The sequence below is a fragment of the Bidens hawaiensis genome, unplaced genomic scaffold, assembly GCF_021521415.1.
Source record: "Bidens hawaiensis isolate Kalapana, Puna unplaced genomic scaffold, B.hawaiensis_p1.1 tig00054870_1, whole genome shotgun sequence".
In the NCBI taxonomy this organism is placed as follows: domain Eukaryota; kingdom Viridiplantae; phylum Streptophyta; class Magnoliopsida; order Asterales; family Asteraceae; genus Bidens; species Bidens hawaiensis.
Genome location: NW_027499883.1, coordinates 50,398 through 68,162, shown reverse-complemented (window position 1 = coordinate 68,162; position 17,765 = coordinate 50,398). Strand labels below are relative to the sequence as shown.

At 34.2% G+C, this 17,765-nt stretch overlaps 1 protein-coding gene across 1 annotated transcript; it reads right to left on the bottom strand.

The window, feature by feature from the left end:
• Positions 1 to 2,384: 2,384 nt before the first annotated feature.
• LOC143600761 (cyclin-dependent kinase inhibitor 4-like) lies at positions 2,385 to 6,172 on the bottom strand. The gene is made up of 3 exons (XM_077078356.1): positions 5,720 to 6,172; positions 3,717 to 3,920; positions 2,385 to 2,934 (listed from the first exon to the last, which is right to left on the bottom strand). Exons 1-3 carry the CDS (start codon positions 6,067 to 6,069, stop codon positions 2,850 to 2,852), a joined length of 639 nt encoding a protein of 212 aa, XP_076934471.1. The 5' UTR covers positions 6,070 to 6,172; the 3' UTR covers positions 2,385 to 2,849.
• Between the last annotated feature and the right edge of the window lie 11,593 nt (positions 6,173 to 17,765).

Below are 17,765 nucleotides of genomic sequence, written 5' to 3'. Positions count from 1 at the left end.
AAATGAGGAGAATAATGTCAAAATCACACCACTAGTGGGAGGCAATAGATCATGGTTACATGTCCACTAGCATCTTAAAATGAGTGAAACACATTCAAAAAACCCTAATGCCAAAAAGTATTTCAAATTCAAGGAAGATGACAAATAAACAAGACAACAATTCATCCCCAACCCTAACAAAACAAAGGACCCCTGCACAAAGAAAATGGCATATTGCACATACTTATTTGTACATATTATATCACCATTCTACTTTTGAATCCATATTATTGCACAAAAGAAGATAAAAATTGGAATATAGGAAGTTATGTGCAAGCAAACATGCATAATCAAACGGTGGATAAGCTTCAGAAGATAAAATGAAAAATGTAGGAAGATGATAAGAATAATAATTATAATAAAAGTACAGACTGACACAATAATTGAGAAAACAAGATTCTTCCCATCAGGAAAGTCACCCCACCACCCCCACAATTACCAACCATTTCTCACAAGCTGCTAAAAAGGCCTGGTAGGTCAAACAGTGTTTCAAGATGCATTGTGTTCTGTGTTTTTTGTATGCACATGAATTTAATGATATAAATCCATAAGGCTGAGGGGTGTGGGGCGCTAACCTGGGCGCGAGAGCCCCTCCGCTCGCGCCCCCAGGCGCTAACCCCACACCACCGGGGCGCGAACCGGGGCGCGAACGGGGCGCGAGCACGAGCCCCCAGGCAGGCGTGAGTGTGGTCGCGGGAGAAGAGAGAGAAAGAGCCGTTGAGCTCGCCCAAAAGAGCCATTGGAGCTCCGAATTTTTTTAAAAAAAAACCTTAAAACCTCTATATAATACCCCAAATTACTCCCATTTCAACCATATCAAAACACAATTTCACCTTACAAACTCTTATATAATATCCCAAACTCCTATATAATACCCAAAAATGTCTGGAAATTGGTACCCAAACCTAGATTCAGATTATATTGACGACGATTTATGGTCGTCACCAGACCAACCGATGTTGTATTCGGGGCCGCAAGAAACATCCGGCTTTCAACCATCCAACATACAACCGTCTCCTAACTTTGTTGTTCCAGAGACACAAGAATCACACGGTGATGCTACGGGAGCAAGAAGACGCGTCCACCGGAAAAAACAACTTGCAACGGACGGGCCGGGACCGGCTTCGACTCCGAGGACGAAACGGAAAACCACTCCGTGGTCATCGGATGAGAAGGAAGCCTTGTGTCGGGCTTGGATAGTCATTTCTGAGGATCGGCGTTGCGGTAATTGTTTTAACGTTTTTAAAAATGATTTTTAATAAAAAAGTTAAATAAAAAAGTTAACTGGAAATCTAATTTAATTATTCATTTTGCAGCCGACTACCAAAAAAGCAAGGTTTTTTGGACAAAGGTTAGGGAGACGTTCTATACGCTCGTTGGGAGTACAGAGCGAAACGCCGATATGATTTCGGGTCGGTGGTCTGAAATCAGAAAATTTGTCGGCTTGTTTACTAATCTTTTCAACAGGAACGCCGGTCGTATGAGACCAAGTGGCAGTGATGATTTGGCGGTTTACAATTTCACTGTCGAAGAGTGGAGGCAGGAGTGTTTGCGGAGGTATGGGATGGTGAAGACGTGGGACGATTTAAAGTTGTGGGAGAGGTTGAAAAGGTGTTCCAAGTGGGTTGAGCTGGTGGCGCCGGACCTTGATGCGGAAGTAGGGCCGAAACGGACTAAAACTAGTTCGTCTGGAGCGTATAGCACTTCCGCCGGGTCGGATTGCCGCGTTGGATTCGACCTAAACATTGCGGGGGAGGAAACGTCTTCACCGCCGAGGAGGCGGCCATTGGGAAGGGACGCCAAGGGGAAAAAACCGGCTGAGGGGGGAGCCGTAAACATCGTCGATCTTGTTGAATCCCTCAATAAATTCAACAAAACCATGGAGGTGGTCTCTAATGACAAAAAGGAAAAAAGTCGAATGAGAGATTTGGACTTCCTTACAAGAGACTTCAGTAACCTAAATCCGGTCTATCAAATGCTGATGGAAAAGCAAAAGGAACGTATCCGAAAGAGGTTGATCGAAGAAGACCAAGCCGAAGAATAAGAATAATGTTTTTTTAGTACTTTAATTTTTATTTTATTTTTAGATATTAATGTGTTTTTTTTAATGTGTGTTTTTTTAATAATTTATGAGTTTTTTTAATAATACGTTTTTTGAATATATTTATAAAAAAATAAAAAAAAAATCCGCTGGAGCCCTTGCTGGAGCCCCTCCACACCAGGGCCAGGGGCTCCAACGGGGGCTCCAACACCCCCCTTATCCAGTTTCTCTCTCTGCCACACGTCACAATATTATTGGCTGGAGCCCCCACTCGCGCCCCCCACACCCCTCAGCCTAATAACTAGATAAAAAGGTTGGAAAAAAGGTCAATTTTTATCAGGAAAAAAGGGATCTTTCAAAGTTTTCAACAGTACAAGATATATATAATCACAAGGACAAAACATTATTCTAAAGTCATTGGATCCCCCCTTTAAGCAAAGATAGATAACAATCATCATCATCATCATCATCATCATCATCATCATCATCATCATCAACATCAACATCAACATCATTATTATTATTATTATTATTATTAGTAGATGATCTGTTACTGTTAGAAGCTTTTTTTTCTTATGTTACAGATCTTCTAATCTACATTTTGCACTCGGGTTCGGTGGGTCCCGATTCTTTCTTTACAAAGAAAACAAGAATAAAGGGAGTTTAAGAATGACTACTGTCCTCACATAAAGATTAAAATCTAAATAAATCTAACCCTACCCATATCTTCAATTGTGCTAAACCGAAATGAAACCTGATTAGCAGTTAATTAACTACTCTTCTTGGTATCATCAAGTTTCACCCATTCGTAACGTCCAGGAAGCGGTTTCTCATTCACAGGATCAAAGTTGTACCTACAAAAATAAAATAAATTAAATCATCATCATCATCATCATCGTACTCAGTATATCCCACCAATAGCAATGCTATGGTAGGGTCTGAGGAGGGTAAGATGTAGACAGCCTTACCTCTATCCCATAGGGATAGAGAGGTTGCTTCCGGTGAGACCCCCGGCTCGATAGTAGTTTTGAATCAAGCCTTGGACATAAGACACATAACACTCAATCATCGGGACACCGGCTGATTGGTGCATGTGCCCTTGTCTTTCGGCTATCAACGCCACCACATGATGCCTGATTAACCTTCCGCCACTTTTAACGTTATTTTCACGTGATTAGTAAAATAACGTCAAAATTAGTGCAATTTTACTTTTGCCCACCCAAGGGTTCACACATATATACATTATATGTGCGCACCGCAAGCAAGGCGTCTACATGATGACACAACATGACAAGAATTCATCTTTAATGCTTTAGATGTACACAAGAATTGACCAAGTGGGGAAGTAGTGATATTTATGATAAAATTCCAAATATAAAGAATTAGCTAAAGAAAGAAACGGGTCAGAATTCGCACAAAGTGTATTTCATAACAACTACAAAATATAGTTTTGTATTCATATAAATCATGGGTTATTTATAAATAAAATAAAATTTTGGGCAAAAAGTGTTTCCGACCACCAAATCCTACCGACTAGCTGAAAATTACATGTTTGACCTGAACCCCGATTTGACCCGTTGACTAATCCACCCGACCATCCCATTTTGCCACCTCTAAGATTAAGAAGTAAACATACTTTTCAATAAAGAGTTGTTGCTGCAGCTTTTCTGGGCCGGTAAAGAACTCGTCCATTTCACTACCTGATGGGATTTGCATGTACATTGTATTTTGTACTCGGTGTTTGGCTTCGACAGGCTTCTTTGACTTTGTGGACGAGCTGGGAATCTTGATGGCATCAGGGTCTCTAATCAAACTGCATGGTGTGGTCTCCCGAGTAGTCCTATAATCACAATGCAGCCAATATTATAAAGTTTAGTAATTATAAAACACTTATTCATTAAGAACCACGATTAAGAAAAAAGAAATCGTTAAAAAAAAGATCCTCAGAACATTTAAAGACAAAGTTAAAGTAATATGTAATGACACAACAAGAATAGCACATGCAGACAATACTCCAATAGCAGAATCGAAGGTTAAATAGTTGGTAGAATGTTTTTTTCTTTTAGAGACAAACTAGTGTCACAAGAAAGGAATAATATTCTGAGAATAACAAGTTCCAAAGAGGTTTTTAAGTAAACATTACAGACAACACAGGAAATTTTTTCACAAGATATAATGAGTTAAGCAAATTCAAACTATAACCATGTATATAATTCTTAATATTACAATAAAGAACCAAAATTATAATATACAAAAAGAAACCAATGAAAAATACCTTTACAGATGAAAACTAATAATCTAATGTTGTTAGATCATCCACATAAGTTCTTAAAGTAAGCCAAATTGCAAGTTTCACAGCACAATTAAACAAAGCAAACAGACAAATTAGAAGGTTCAATGGTAATAAAGTAGCATAAATCAAGACTAATAATGATATGCAACCAATCTTAACAACACTTTTCCAATTAAGCAAGAAGGAGTATGATTACTTAACACTAATTCAAGATCAATAAAGATTGCAGCATAAGAAGAAACAATCAAATATCAAAAAATTCAGAAACTTGTACCTATATGAACCCTAAATTCATGCTGAATATGATTTTTATTCTTAACAATGGAGCAATGATTGAAGCACTAAATGAACACAGAAAACAGAGTTGATGTACTAAGAAAACAGATGTCATATCTTCCATGAAAACACAGAACTTTTTAAACACACGGGGAGAAATAATAGTGAGAAAAAGATAACTTTTAATTACTTCACTTTCTTTTCATTTAAGCAGAGACTGAAACAAACAGAGGATGACAGAGAGCTGAAAAGCCCTTTTATAAAATAACCTTTTAGGCATGTTTATCAATTCATATCTCAATACTTTACACATTTTTTTCCAGAAGTTTGATGAAATGTTGATGTTTTATGGCTTTTTTAACCAAAGATAGCATGACTAATAATAAAAAAAAAAGAAAAGAAAAAAACTGATCTTTTAATTAAGAAACAGTAACTTTTGTATTCCATTGAGCAAAAAGGTAAAAATAAAATTCATGACATGCATTTAATAGAAAATTCTTCTATTATGATTAAAGAAACTGATTTAAGAATCAAAATCTGGCAGAAGATTTGGTAAAATAAAAATAAAAAAAGTAAGTAAACAGCACCTACCTCTGATAATGAAATTTAATAGCAGGAAGGAGGAAAAATCCTAATTTGCTATTTTTGTATTAGAAAAATATCAAATTATGAGAGAAAATAAATAAATAAAAAGAAAGACTTTTTAGTTTTTAGGCATGCTTATCAATTCATATCTCAAAACTTCACACATTCAATTTTCCCACAAATTTGTTGAAAAGTTGATGTTACATGGCTTCTTAACCAAAGATAGCATGATTATAAAAATTAAAAATTAAAATTTTTTTTAAAAAAAGCTGATCTTTTAATCAAGAAAGAAACCCTAATTAATGTAATTCATTAAGCAAAAAATAATAATTATAAGAATGAATTCAGGGCAGGCAATTAATAAAAAAAAATGTTAAAAGAACCCTAATTTGCTAATTTGTATTAAAAAAATTAACTAATTATAAAATTCGAATTAATCAAAATAAAACTTATGACAAAAAAAAAAGAAAAAATAAATAAATTACCTTCCTCTTGCTTCAATCTCCAATACATTTTCCCCAATTGAATCTTCATCATCACCAACTCCAAAATCCACATCCTTTACATTCAATTTCTCAGCACCGCCCTTCAAATCAGCCGAATTAACCACTCGCAGCTTATTAGGGTTTGCCGGACCACAACTCTCCTTTTGGTTCTTGGGCGAATTCGGCTTCACGAGCCGCCGACTGCGTAGCTGAATGTAGGAACCAAGGGCAGCCTGTTGCAGAGCTAGGGTTTTAGCACGAGTTAGAACGCCACCGAGTGACGGAACTTGCATTAAAGATGCTTCCTTTGAAGAAGACTTGGACTTCCTCCTCTTTATGTACTTGCCCATGGGGTGGCTGGTGTGGTTTCCGGTGGGTTGTTATAACGACGGCGAATGGTTGGTTGTAATATGGTCGGAATGATGTTGGTATGTGAGAGGTGTGTGTTTGAAAGAGATGGTTTGCAGAGATTGATTTCTGGTTTGGGTTTGGGTTTGGGTTTTAACGTTTTATAATGTCTTTTTTTTAATTTTAATTTAATTTAAACATTTAATAATATTGTTTTGTTATTAAATGCTTGCGAGGAGTATTTATTGTTTTTAGAATTTTCTATTACTATTTTTTTATATTATGTACTTATTTTTGTTATTAAAAAAAATTATAAAAGGATAAATTAATTATTTGTAATTTTAAACATTATTATTTTATTATATTCTATTTGGTTTATTAATATCAAATCAGGTCGTTCTCACTTTGATGGGTTCAGTTCACATAAATGTAACATTAAGTTGTTTAAAATAATATATCAAATCAGACTCGTTATTAAAATATAAAAACACACCTTTATAAAAATTCTTTTTTTTTTCTAGTTTTGTTTATGAAAGGGTTTCTTTTTTACAATAGCTTTTTTTAAAAATCAGCATTTCATTTTTATATTTTTTTTCTTCTTGTATTATATTCTTAGAAAATGTTTTTAATAATCTTTCGTTTCAATTTACAGAAATTTATTAAAACGAATTTCTTTTTAAGTAAATGTTTGTTTTTATTTTTTAAAAGTTTTTTCCTTCTATTTTTGTTTTATGGCTGTATCCTTCTGGTGTCAACTCAGTCTTTCAACAAAATCATTTTCTTGATTTTTTTATATAGAAAATAAGTGAAAATATTCACACAACGGATGAACGATAAAAGTTGAATAACATAACAAAAGGTATAAAATAGATTCACCATGGTATAATAATAATAATATAATAATAATAATAATAATAATAATAGTTTCTATTATCTAATTATTTTTTAAAAACTTTTAAATTGTAATAATAGGATCATTAATGATAACTAAAGCAAAAAGGTTTGTATTTATTTATTTTTTCTAATATTACTTACATTTATGGATGTATTTTTATTTAAATTTAAAAATTATAGTGGCAATCATAAGTATTGCAATATATAAAGATAAAATGTTAGTAAATTTAATTGAATTAAATTGATATTTTAAGTGATTTAATGTTTGGTATTAATGTTTATTATACGAAAATTTATTAAAAATGTGCATCCAACAATTTTTTTTGAACGACAATTGTCGAATGGCGTGACACATTCACCATCACATGAGAAAGCCTCGGTTAATCCCTGCCTATATGTTGTCTTAACCAAACGCGCCTGACGTCAAGGTTTGTGAGCGTTCAAGGAAAACCTCACAGAGTATCGAACATTTAATTTTTTTAAAATAAGGAAACAAGAAAAATAATAATAATAGTAGCAGCAGCAGCAGTAGTAATAATAATAATAATGTATGCAAAATATAAGAAATTTGGTAAAGGAAATTGAATGAACATTAAGATGGAAAATGATCCAATACAATAATCCCTTATCCTGTATTACGTACGCGATATTTTAGATTGTTGATTTCAGAAAGCACGCTAACCCTAAGTTACAACTACGCGAGCTTGCCTTCGTCCACCCTCACCGTCACGTCCACCATCGAAACCACCATCCACCATAGTGAGACGCTGTCGCTTTTTGTTCTTCAAATGTTTGTTTAGTTTGTGACAAGAACTGGAATTGGAATTGAAGCTAATTGATTAGTTAATGTTGAAATCGATCAAATCAATCATTAATTTGAATCTTCAATCAATCAATTTTGACTTTGAGTGACGGGGCTAAACCTTGAAATTTTCAGGGTTTCAGCTTAAACATTTTAGGCTTTAACTTTGAAAGTATTAGGTTTTTAACTTTGGACGTTTTAGTTTTGAAATTTGACTTGAACGTATTTTTTTTAAACTTGAACATATTCATGTACCTAACACAGTTAAGCGATTATTATGTGTTAACTCATCCCATATTAAATAATATCTTGGTGCCTACAGTTTACAGTAAGAACAATATTTGCAAAAGTTGTTGGAACTTAATTGAGAAATTAAATAATATAAAATTGTATAATTACTTAACAATTTAGTAGATTAATCTTAAAGTGTCATCTATTTATTTATTTTGTAAATTATATGATACGGTTAATAGTGGTTGTTAGTGACAACTAACAACATTCTCAGCTCGTCCCCTATCTCTATCTATATAATTACACCAAAAGCCAATACATTTAGCTTTGCTATTCAATTAATAAATACTTTTTTATACCTTTATTCTTACAGTTTATCTCTTATCTGCTTACATGTCACAATCAATTTCAACAAATACTCACAATCAATTTCAACAAATATTAAAAAATAAACACGGACAAACAAATTTTACCCAAATTTACACTCATTAATTTTTATCTCTCCTACTATACTGACAACCATTTTTAACCTTATCCTATAATTTACAAAATTATGTCACATAAATTTAGATGATAGGCTGAGAATGCTCTAAATGAGAGAGAAATATTAATGATTTTTTTGTAAATTTGGAAAAAGTTTGTTTGCCCCTTTTTATTTTTTGAAAATGATTATGAGTAAATAATAGAGAAACTATAATGATAAAAATATAAAAAATATTATTTAATTAAATAAAAGAGAAAAATATATTTGGCATCTTCTATTAATTAAAAAAATGTAGTAGTAGTTTACAAAGAACTCATATTTTCAAGTGATGCTTCTTGGTATTGTTTCAATAGCTTGACAATAAGAACAATGAATTCTACATTTACGTGAGACATACATTTTCATAATTAATAGGTTTTAATGATTAACATAAATATTTTATTTTTTTAAATGTATTTTTTTGTTTTTAGGCTACCACACTCTTCAAATTTGGAGAGTGCTGATGCCTCACTCTGGCCAGACTATGCTGTCTTAACCGGACTCACGCTAGCTTTAGAGTTTGGCTTGGGCATTTCCTTTGGAAGCTAGACCACCAACTGTCACTTGACAGTCGTTGTGCCACCACAAGAGCAGAAATCTCTAGCGTAACACACGGTGGGACGAAAACCCGGGTGGGCTCAAGGTTCAAACTGACAACCTTTGCACAAGGCCTAGCTCAAATCATTCATTGTCAATATTCATAAAAAAATGACACAAGTGAGATTCGAACTTGAGTCTTCACTGAAAAACCTAAGTCTTCCTACTGTAGCTTCATTAGTTTAAAACATTAGAAGAAACCTGCATAAAATATTTATTTTTAATTTAATCGTATTTAAATATCTAATAAATGATGTTAATACAGAAAAGGGATTTAATATATAAAATGATTTAAAGTTAACTTAATGCATGCATTTATAACTTTGTTAAATGAAGTATAAAGTGATATATAAAACTGTAAAAGTAAGCATAAATGAGAGTGAGGGAGGGGTCTTGACTGGAGACCCTTCACCAAACGGCGGCCCCTCAGATATCGGTCACCCCACCACCGTCACCCAATCATGCCTTCGATCTTACTCTCACTTGTCTTTTTCTGATTTCAATTTCAAAACATATATATACATATAATAATAACCAACAACCATTAGCCCATTATCATTTTTAAATGTTTGATATAAGGTGTTGCTTGTTTTTTAAGACAAAAACTGTTTATAATCTGATTTTATGTCTGTAACTGAATATATGGTATGAAAGTCTGCAATCTGATTTCATGTTTGTAGACTTCTAAAATAATTTATGGTGGTGTACGAACTGTGAACGTGGGTGGTGGTGGACGATTATGGTAGGCGGTGAACGATGGTTGTGATGGACGGTTGTGGTGGGTGGGTGGTGGTGGCGAACGGTGGGTGGTAGGTGGTGGTGGTGGTGAGTGGTGGACGATGGTGGTGGCGAACGGATGGTGGTTGTGGACGACGGTGGGCGGTGGTGGTGGTTGTGGTGGTGATGGACGGTGGTGGGGGCGGTGGTGGTGGTGGCGTTGGACATTAGGTGTTGGTAGGATGTTAAGAAATGTGAAGAAGAAAAACAATAGTTTATTTTTTAAGATCCAAAAGCATTTTTCAGATCTTTTTTTTTTAAACAAACAACATTCAGAAGCTCATGTCTGCGCGCCCACAAACATAAGCCCCCTGCAGACTTTTTAAGCAAACACAAACAACACCTAAACTAATTATCACAAAAACATAAATAAAAAAGTGACAATTTCATATATATCGCTGTAAAATTAAGAAATATTATATATATAGGGTTAGTTAAAATAAAAATCCACTTGAGTTGTGAAAACTCTAGAAACCCATTATCAACCACATGTTTTTAATTAAAGATTAAATCTTGTGGTTTACAATTAAAGTTAATAAAAAATGTTAACATAAAATATAACTTTTTCTCTCTCCTAAAAACATATAAAAAAATTAGTATAAAAATGTTAAAAAATAGCAAAACAATTTTTTTTAATGTTTCGATGTTTTGTATTAAGTGTTACAACATATATTACATGTAACAAAAAAAAACGATGTTACATAGGGTTTTCGCGGGTTTTTACAACTCAAGTGGTTTTTCATTATATACTTTGCCTATATATATATATATGTATGTATGTATGTATAGGGGAAAGTTAACGTACAAATGAAATTAGCGTACTAAACGTGAGAATCAAGTAGAGTAATTATGTAATTACATCATAGAATAATTGCGTAATTACTTTATGATATAATTACATAATTAATCTACTTGTATATATAATTACTCTACTTGATTTTCACGTTTAGCACATTAATTTCATCTATATTTGATCCAAACTATATATATATATATCCTTGTAAATTTTAAAATATCATATATGTCCCCTCTCCAAAAATAGAAACATCAAATACATCCTTTTATAAGGTTGTTCTCTATGGTGTGGGCATCGAAGCTCCTCCACAGTGCCACGTCATCGCCACGGTGCTTCAAAGCCCGCACCCACTATGGTTTGAAGCCCATTGGGCGCCCCAATATATATATATATATATATATATATATATATACACAATACCGATATCCCACCGATATCTCATCGTGATAACCGATATCTCAAATATCGGTCTATCCGATATTTTTCCGCATTAAATGCTTCCAGACCTACTAAAAGCAAATATAAAACTTACTAAGGTTATGATAGGCATCATGTTCTAGTTCTAGTCTAAATGCCATTTGTTTATTTTGTGAGAGGGGGGGGGGGAGTGCAACTTATATTTCTGTAAACAGGTATCAATAGCTAATAGGGAGGAGAGTATGCTTATGTTTAAGATGGTATTGTCATGGCTCGTTCATATGAAGCGAGAGAGGGCTAGGCCCTGGATTATCCTTGTAACTTTTCTTTTACGTTTTCTTAATACAATCGTTCGGTTATTTGTTTTACTCGTTCTTTTCTCTAAACTCAATCAATCACAATTAGAACATATCAAACCCTATCATTGGATGGAAATATAAGTTGCACTTGACCCCCTCCCAAAATAGACAAATGGCATTTAGACTAGAACTAGAACATGATTCCTATCATGTTAAGAGGTTAGTCATTTTTACTTCCTTTTTTGGAATGTTGGTTTCATTAGGTTTGCTTTTGTTAGGTTAATATAATTTGTTTATGGTTGATGCATATCGTGTTGGAAGTAATTTCGGACTTCAAGTCATAAGTCGGTGAACTTGAGGGATCAATATTGACAAGTCGGTAATAGTTGGTTATGTTTCCTAATTGTATTGCAATTATAATAGGTAATGTCTTAGCTAACAAGTTAGGTTAGTCTATATAAACTAAGATAGGTTAGACATTATAGATTGTGATGTGTGAGATGCAATCGAGTTAGGGCTCATCTAGAGATACACATGAGATGTAACCGAGTTAGGGTTCATCTGGATGCAACCAAGTTAGGGCTCATCAAGAGTCAAACCAAGTTAGGGTTTGAGAGTTTGTGATCAGTTTTTTGAGTTATACGTTCTGATTAATATAAACGAGAGTTATTCGTTTACTTGATGCTTGATTATCGATCTGAGATTTGATACTGTTTGTTTGCTTCAGATGCAACTCTTCGTTTTCTTTGTGTGTTTGAACATGACCTTCATCAGTTGAAAGGTTGGTTTTTTAGTCGCATCTTTTGATTGTTGGTTTTCACGTTAATGTTCATGAGTACTTAATGATAAAACATAAATTGAGTTTGACCATTTAGTAATAACACGTAACCTGAATCGACCTGTTAAGAGAAAATAAATTATCCGAATTAGTTTCTTTAGAGATAAACATAAAATGCTCGACCTATTAGTAATAAGGCATAAGCCGAATCAATCTGTTAACAAGTAAAGCATAATCCAAACTGATCTATTACTGATAAAACATGGCACAATAATACAACATACTGTGTGCTTTAAAAGTTTGACTTTGCATTGTTTGCTACGTTTTGGCTTTTGAATGTGTAGGTCTTTTAGTTTTCTACATTTTCGATTGTTGTCTTCAACATCATCCTTTCCGTGGTTCGAGGTACTTTATGTCACTATTGTTTGCTCCTTAAAATTTTCATTTTAAAAAATTGGGATTTTAGATGGATTAAGTTGGTTAGTTTAGATTATGGAGATTGCTTGGAGATTAGGTGTACATTGATACGAATTTGATCAAAATGATATTATGATATATTGCTCTTTAGTATCACACGCTACGTTATTTTAATATTCTAATTTTAGCATGTCGCAAATATTTCTAATATATGTGTATATATATATTAGATAACTCGCATGACTCCTATGAGTTTTTGAGTATAAAAAATCTTTATCTATGTTAGCATCTTTTGTGCTGGTATTCTTTTGGCTTATGTACAACTGTGTTTGAAATTTCCTAATCTTAAAAAGTTTGTATCTTTACTTTTTGAGTTTCAAATTCACTATTTGTGTTTTGTTGCAGCTTTTCCGTGGTTACTCAACTCTGCTTGCACTATGACTTCCTCTTTGACAAGGTATTTTGTATTTAAAGTGTGTTTCCTTTATGTTTAACTTTTTCTTATTCAATAACATATAATGCTCTTTGGATGTTTGCTTCTTAGCTTACCTTTACACCTTTCTTAGATTTATGTTGTTACTTTACCTAAGTCGTCCGTTGTATTCATATATTGTCTTGCGCCCCTATTTATTTGTTACTTTGTCTGTGAGGAAATGTCAACGTCGAGGAAATGCGAAGACCTACAGACTTTTCAGAAGCCTATGCGTTGGATAGCAGCAATGGTTTCCTTTATGTAAAACTATTTATGTAAATGCTAGATATTTTGTGATGAAGCTGTTAATGCTTCGACCAAACATCATGTAACTAAGCTCTAAATGCATATTTAACTAGGATCTGTAGCTTTTGTTGCCCATATTCTAGCAATAACAAACAAAATCCTTGCTCGTGTTGCGAAACAGATTCAAAAGAACAGAGATGGTGTGGGGTTCGTGACTCTCCAATCCGCTAAACGGCTTCTACAAAGATCTGGTTTATTGTTTTATCTTTTGTAGTCTCTCTGCTTGTTCTGTTCTTTCTTTTCTTTGTTGTTCTAGTCTTAGCGACTTGCTAAAATATAACGTTACAATATCGAAACGTGCTATGGCAACAAAAACAGAACTTCAAAAATTAAGTCGTTATCTGATCAAAAGTGTATTGATATGTGTTTTATATTGATATAAACTCTATAAACTAAAACCAAAATCTTTTACATAAATCAATTAACTTTAATTTGACTTAATCATAACTACTTTTTGGAAAAAAAAATGTATATACTTAAGCACAAAATATAAATATTAATTATTACTATATTTAAAAAATGAAAATTATGAAAGATAACAACAGAAAACACGTACTGTTTAAACGTTGGATTGGGTTAATTGATGCCTATATAATATGCTATATAAGAAAATTTTAAAAAGAACTATAATCTTATACATTATATAACTATCTATGTAGCAATTTCTAATATATCTTATTAAAATTAAAAAGAAATGTAAAAATGATAATATAAATTTGTTTAAAATCTTACATGCTTGTGCATTTAGCATTAGAGTTTCTACCATGAAAAGGAATAATGAAAATGCGTGATTAAGAATAGTACATTGGTATATTAACGATATCAGTGATACAATCATGTCTTTAGGAATGACACATACAAACCCGTTTGTAGGGACTCATGACCCAATCCGACCCGACCCACTGTAGTTTATACCTTGTAGGTCTACCTCAACATCCATGCCATGTGGCAATACTCTTTAAAATCTTACCTAGCTACTTGTACATTCAGCATTAGAGTTTGTACGGAATAGTGTGTGAGAAGTATTTCATAATTAATTATTGGGATTTCAAATACCAGTTTCCTATTTACCCGGAAAATAAAACCCCGCCCAACCCAACCGAATCAGTAGCTCCAAACTGGTTCTCTTCTCAACTCTCGTCTAATTCCTAATTTCAATCTTCGTTTATGTTGTTTCGGTTTAACTTGAACATTTCTTGATTTTATTAGAATTCTTGAATATCGTAATTGTTATCTGAAATGGCACAAGAATGTGAAGATGGTTTGATTCCTCTACGAGATTATGTTGAAGCTACTCGTTGATAGATTGATCGGTTAATTTACCACAGTCTGCATATTTGACCCTTTCTTATTACAACTCATCTTAGTGTGTCTACCAACAATGAACACTGCAATCAACTAGTTTCCCGGACTTCATTAGAAAAGAAGGTATTTGCAGAGATTTCACAGCCGTTTGATGCTAACGGTGAAAAGGAATTAACGTTAGGGACGTTAAAAGGCCAATTATGTGTGCTTTGTGATCATTCTAGTGGTGGTCCTCATACAGATTTCTGGCTATATGGGGTACGTGAATTATGGACCAAGATAGCTTCAATATGTTATGTAGGTGATCTTGCAATGGATCTCTGGATCTATTTGAAAGAATAGCTTTGCCTTGTGGAGGCTAAATTTTCCAATGATGTTGACAGACTAATAAAGGCCTCTTTGGAAGGTGAGGTGATGACCGTCGTTCGAGTCATGTAAAAACCTAATTAACCTAAGTAGATAGGGTAAGTCAGGTATCGTATTCACCAGGAGTATGTGGTCAGTGTAACATGCAACCAATTTCTAAATTATGAAATAACAGTAATGAGTGCTGATCACACAAGCGAATGGCTGAATATAATTTTAAACAAGTAATTGGGCAAAGTTGAAACAATTAACAAAGACAAATCACACCTGGGGTTCAAGCAAGTAAATAAACAATAATCTCATGTTCACCTAACAGATTAATCATCAATGACCAAATTAGATTGACTAATTAGTTAAACCTTAGGCATCAATAACCGCTAACACACGGCACTTGTTATCAAGCAGTCCCTGACAGTGTGACTCAACTAGGGGCAATTGTATGCTTCATCATATTCAACTAATCCAAAAAAAACCCTATAAGTAATTATCATAGCAACTGGCAAACAAATCGTTATGATCGAAATAAACCTAAACCGACTGAGTGCACAGTAATATTTGACATCAATACCCATAGATTAATTAAAGACAATAACAAATCATTCGTTCTTAAACACATGAGAAAACTGAATAATACAATACTTACACCACGGGTATGATTCGAGAGGATTAGCCGCGCCTTGACATCGAAAGATCTTCAATTATGCTGACGTAGGCTATGTAGATGATTTCTGGATGCTTCGGGATGATGGAATTAATCTTTTTCGCCTCTCGAACTGCTTTGAAACGTGTTAGGTCCTGATAGGGTCGTCAAAACATAATATAACTTTAAACCTTAACTTTCCCGATTCTCCCAATTCTGCTAACAATCGCGGTACGCGATGGGGCCTTCAAAGGTCTATCGTGTATCGCTATGGACTAATGCCAACTTCCAATATTTTAAAGTCCACCGCGATACGCGATGGACTACCTTCCACCCCCGTCGCGTATCGCGACGGGTCTCCGCACCAGCAAACTTCATTTCTTTGTCTCGTTTCACATGCAGGTCATCCCGGGTCTTCATCCTGTCCTTGTACGGGTCCATATTAACTGCATTAATCAAATGTGACCTGAAATATAACAAATGCATATGAAGTATCGAAGTTCGTGCAATAAACGACTAAAACTAAGCAATTAACGAACTAACATAATATACAAATTAACCGACAATCATGAGGGTAGTCAATGGTTTTATTCATTGTGCTGCAATTTGGTTTCATAATTGAAGAAACATAGGTTCGATCTCGGTTCGAGTTGAATGGATGTTCTTAGGTCTTTAAGATGAACGAGCCAAGACCTCGATCTTCTTCTCCGGTTTGCTCGAGACATGCCGTGGAATAACGGGGGAGTGGAGGTGACTACTAAGAGTTTTCTCTTTTTTACATAAACAAAAATATGTGGAGGCCAAGAGTCCATTTGAAAGAGAGAGGAAGACCCCTTATATAAGGAACCCCATAGCCACCATCATGAAACCCTAACCTTATTGGGCCAAGCCTGGTTAGGGGTTACCTCCACAAACCCCCCTGTCCCAATGGGCCTTGGTTAGCAGACAATCATAATGTAATAAATACAACACGTAATGTAATAAGTAACCGTCGTACCTGGGGTCTAGTACCTTACCTCCACAAGTCCCACCAGTCCAATGCTGCTCCTAGGCGTGTAAGCGTTTAAGTGGAGTTTTGGACTTATTAGGATTGCTCGGAGGTGAAGGTTAACGGTTTTTTCGACCCAGTGCTTCTCACATGTACATTTTTGCATGTATGTATACTTGTTGCAGGTATATGCGAGAGCAACAAGCTTATATTTTGTCTTCGGGTTTTTAGAGGTTTTAAATCATTTAACTACTTGACTTCGAAGGTGAAGCTTATATAGTAATAATCGGAGGCGAAGCTTATATGGTGGTAATCAACTAACCTTTTATAACACACCTACTTGAGTTTTACTTTTATAACACGCCTACTTGACTTTCACTTGCATATATTAATTTTTGATGGTTAAAAACCACTTATTCATTTAACTATATATGGTAAAGACCCTTTTATAGACGAGCTGAGAGCTTTCCTAGGTCAGCCTGACTTCTATATGTGGTAAAGAGCCATCTCCCAAACTTAACATGTGGAGGTAAATCATACCTTTTTTCGTGAAAGGTGTAATCTATTTTTATTTTGCATAGTTATTTTTCAACAGACTTTTCTCTTATGTTTTCGTAGTTGACTTCTTAGTTTTATTGTAGCGCTACTGTTTCAAGATGCCACTAAGCTTTTAGATTCATAAGCTGTTGTGGTGAAGCTTCAAACTTATAAGCTTCTTTACTTGAGAGCTAATGCTTGTAGCTTCTTAAATTATGAGCTTTTGTGATTATGAGTGGGTAAGATACCAACGTTATCAACCTTAATCAAGCCAAACTCAGTTAAATAAACACATAGAAGTCCAAAAGAGTTAAACTTTATAAACACATAACGCTCGACGAGCATAAACCAAAAACAAACCAGATCGAGACCGAATAACCCGAAAGCCATTAACGCCCTTTTTGTTGTCTAAATTAAACCAGACCCAATAGTTACAGGGACTACTTTGGTAGTATTTTGGGCTTCTAGAATGCTGACCCGGCTCGTATTAATCCGGTCAATCCTGAACCGCCCTAAACTTACAAAATAAAATAAAATCCCCAATTTCATTTTC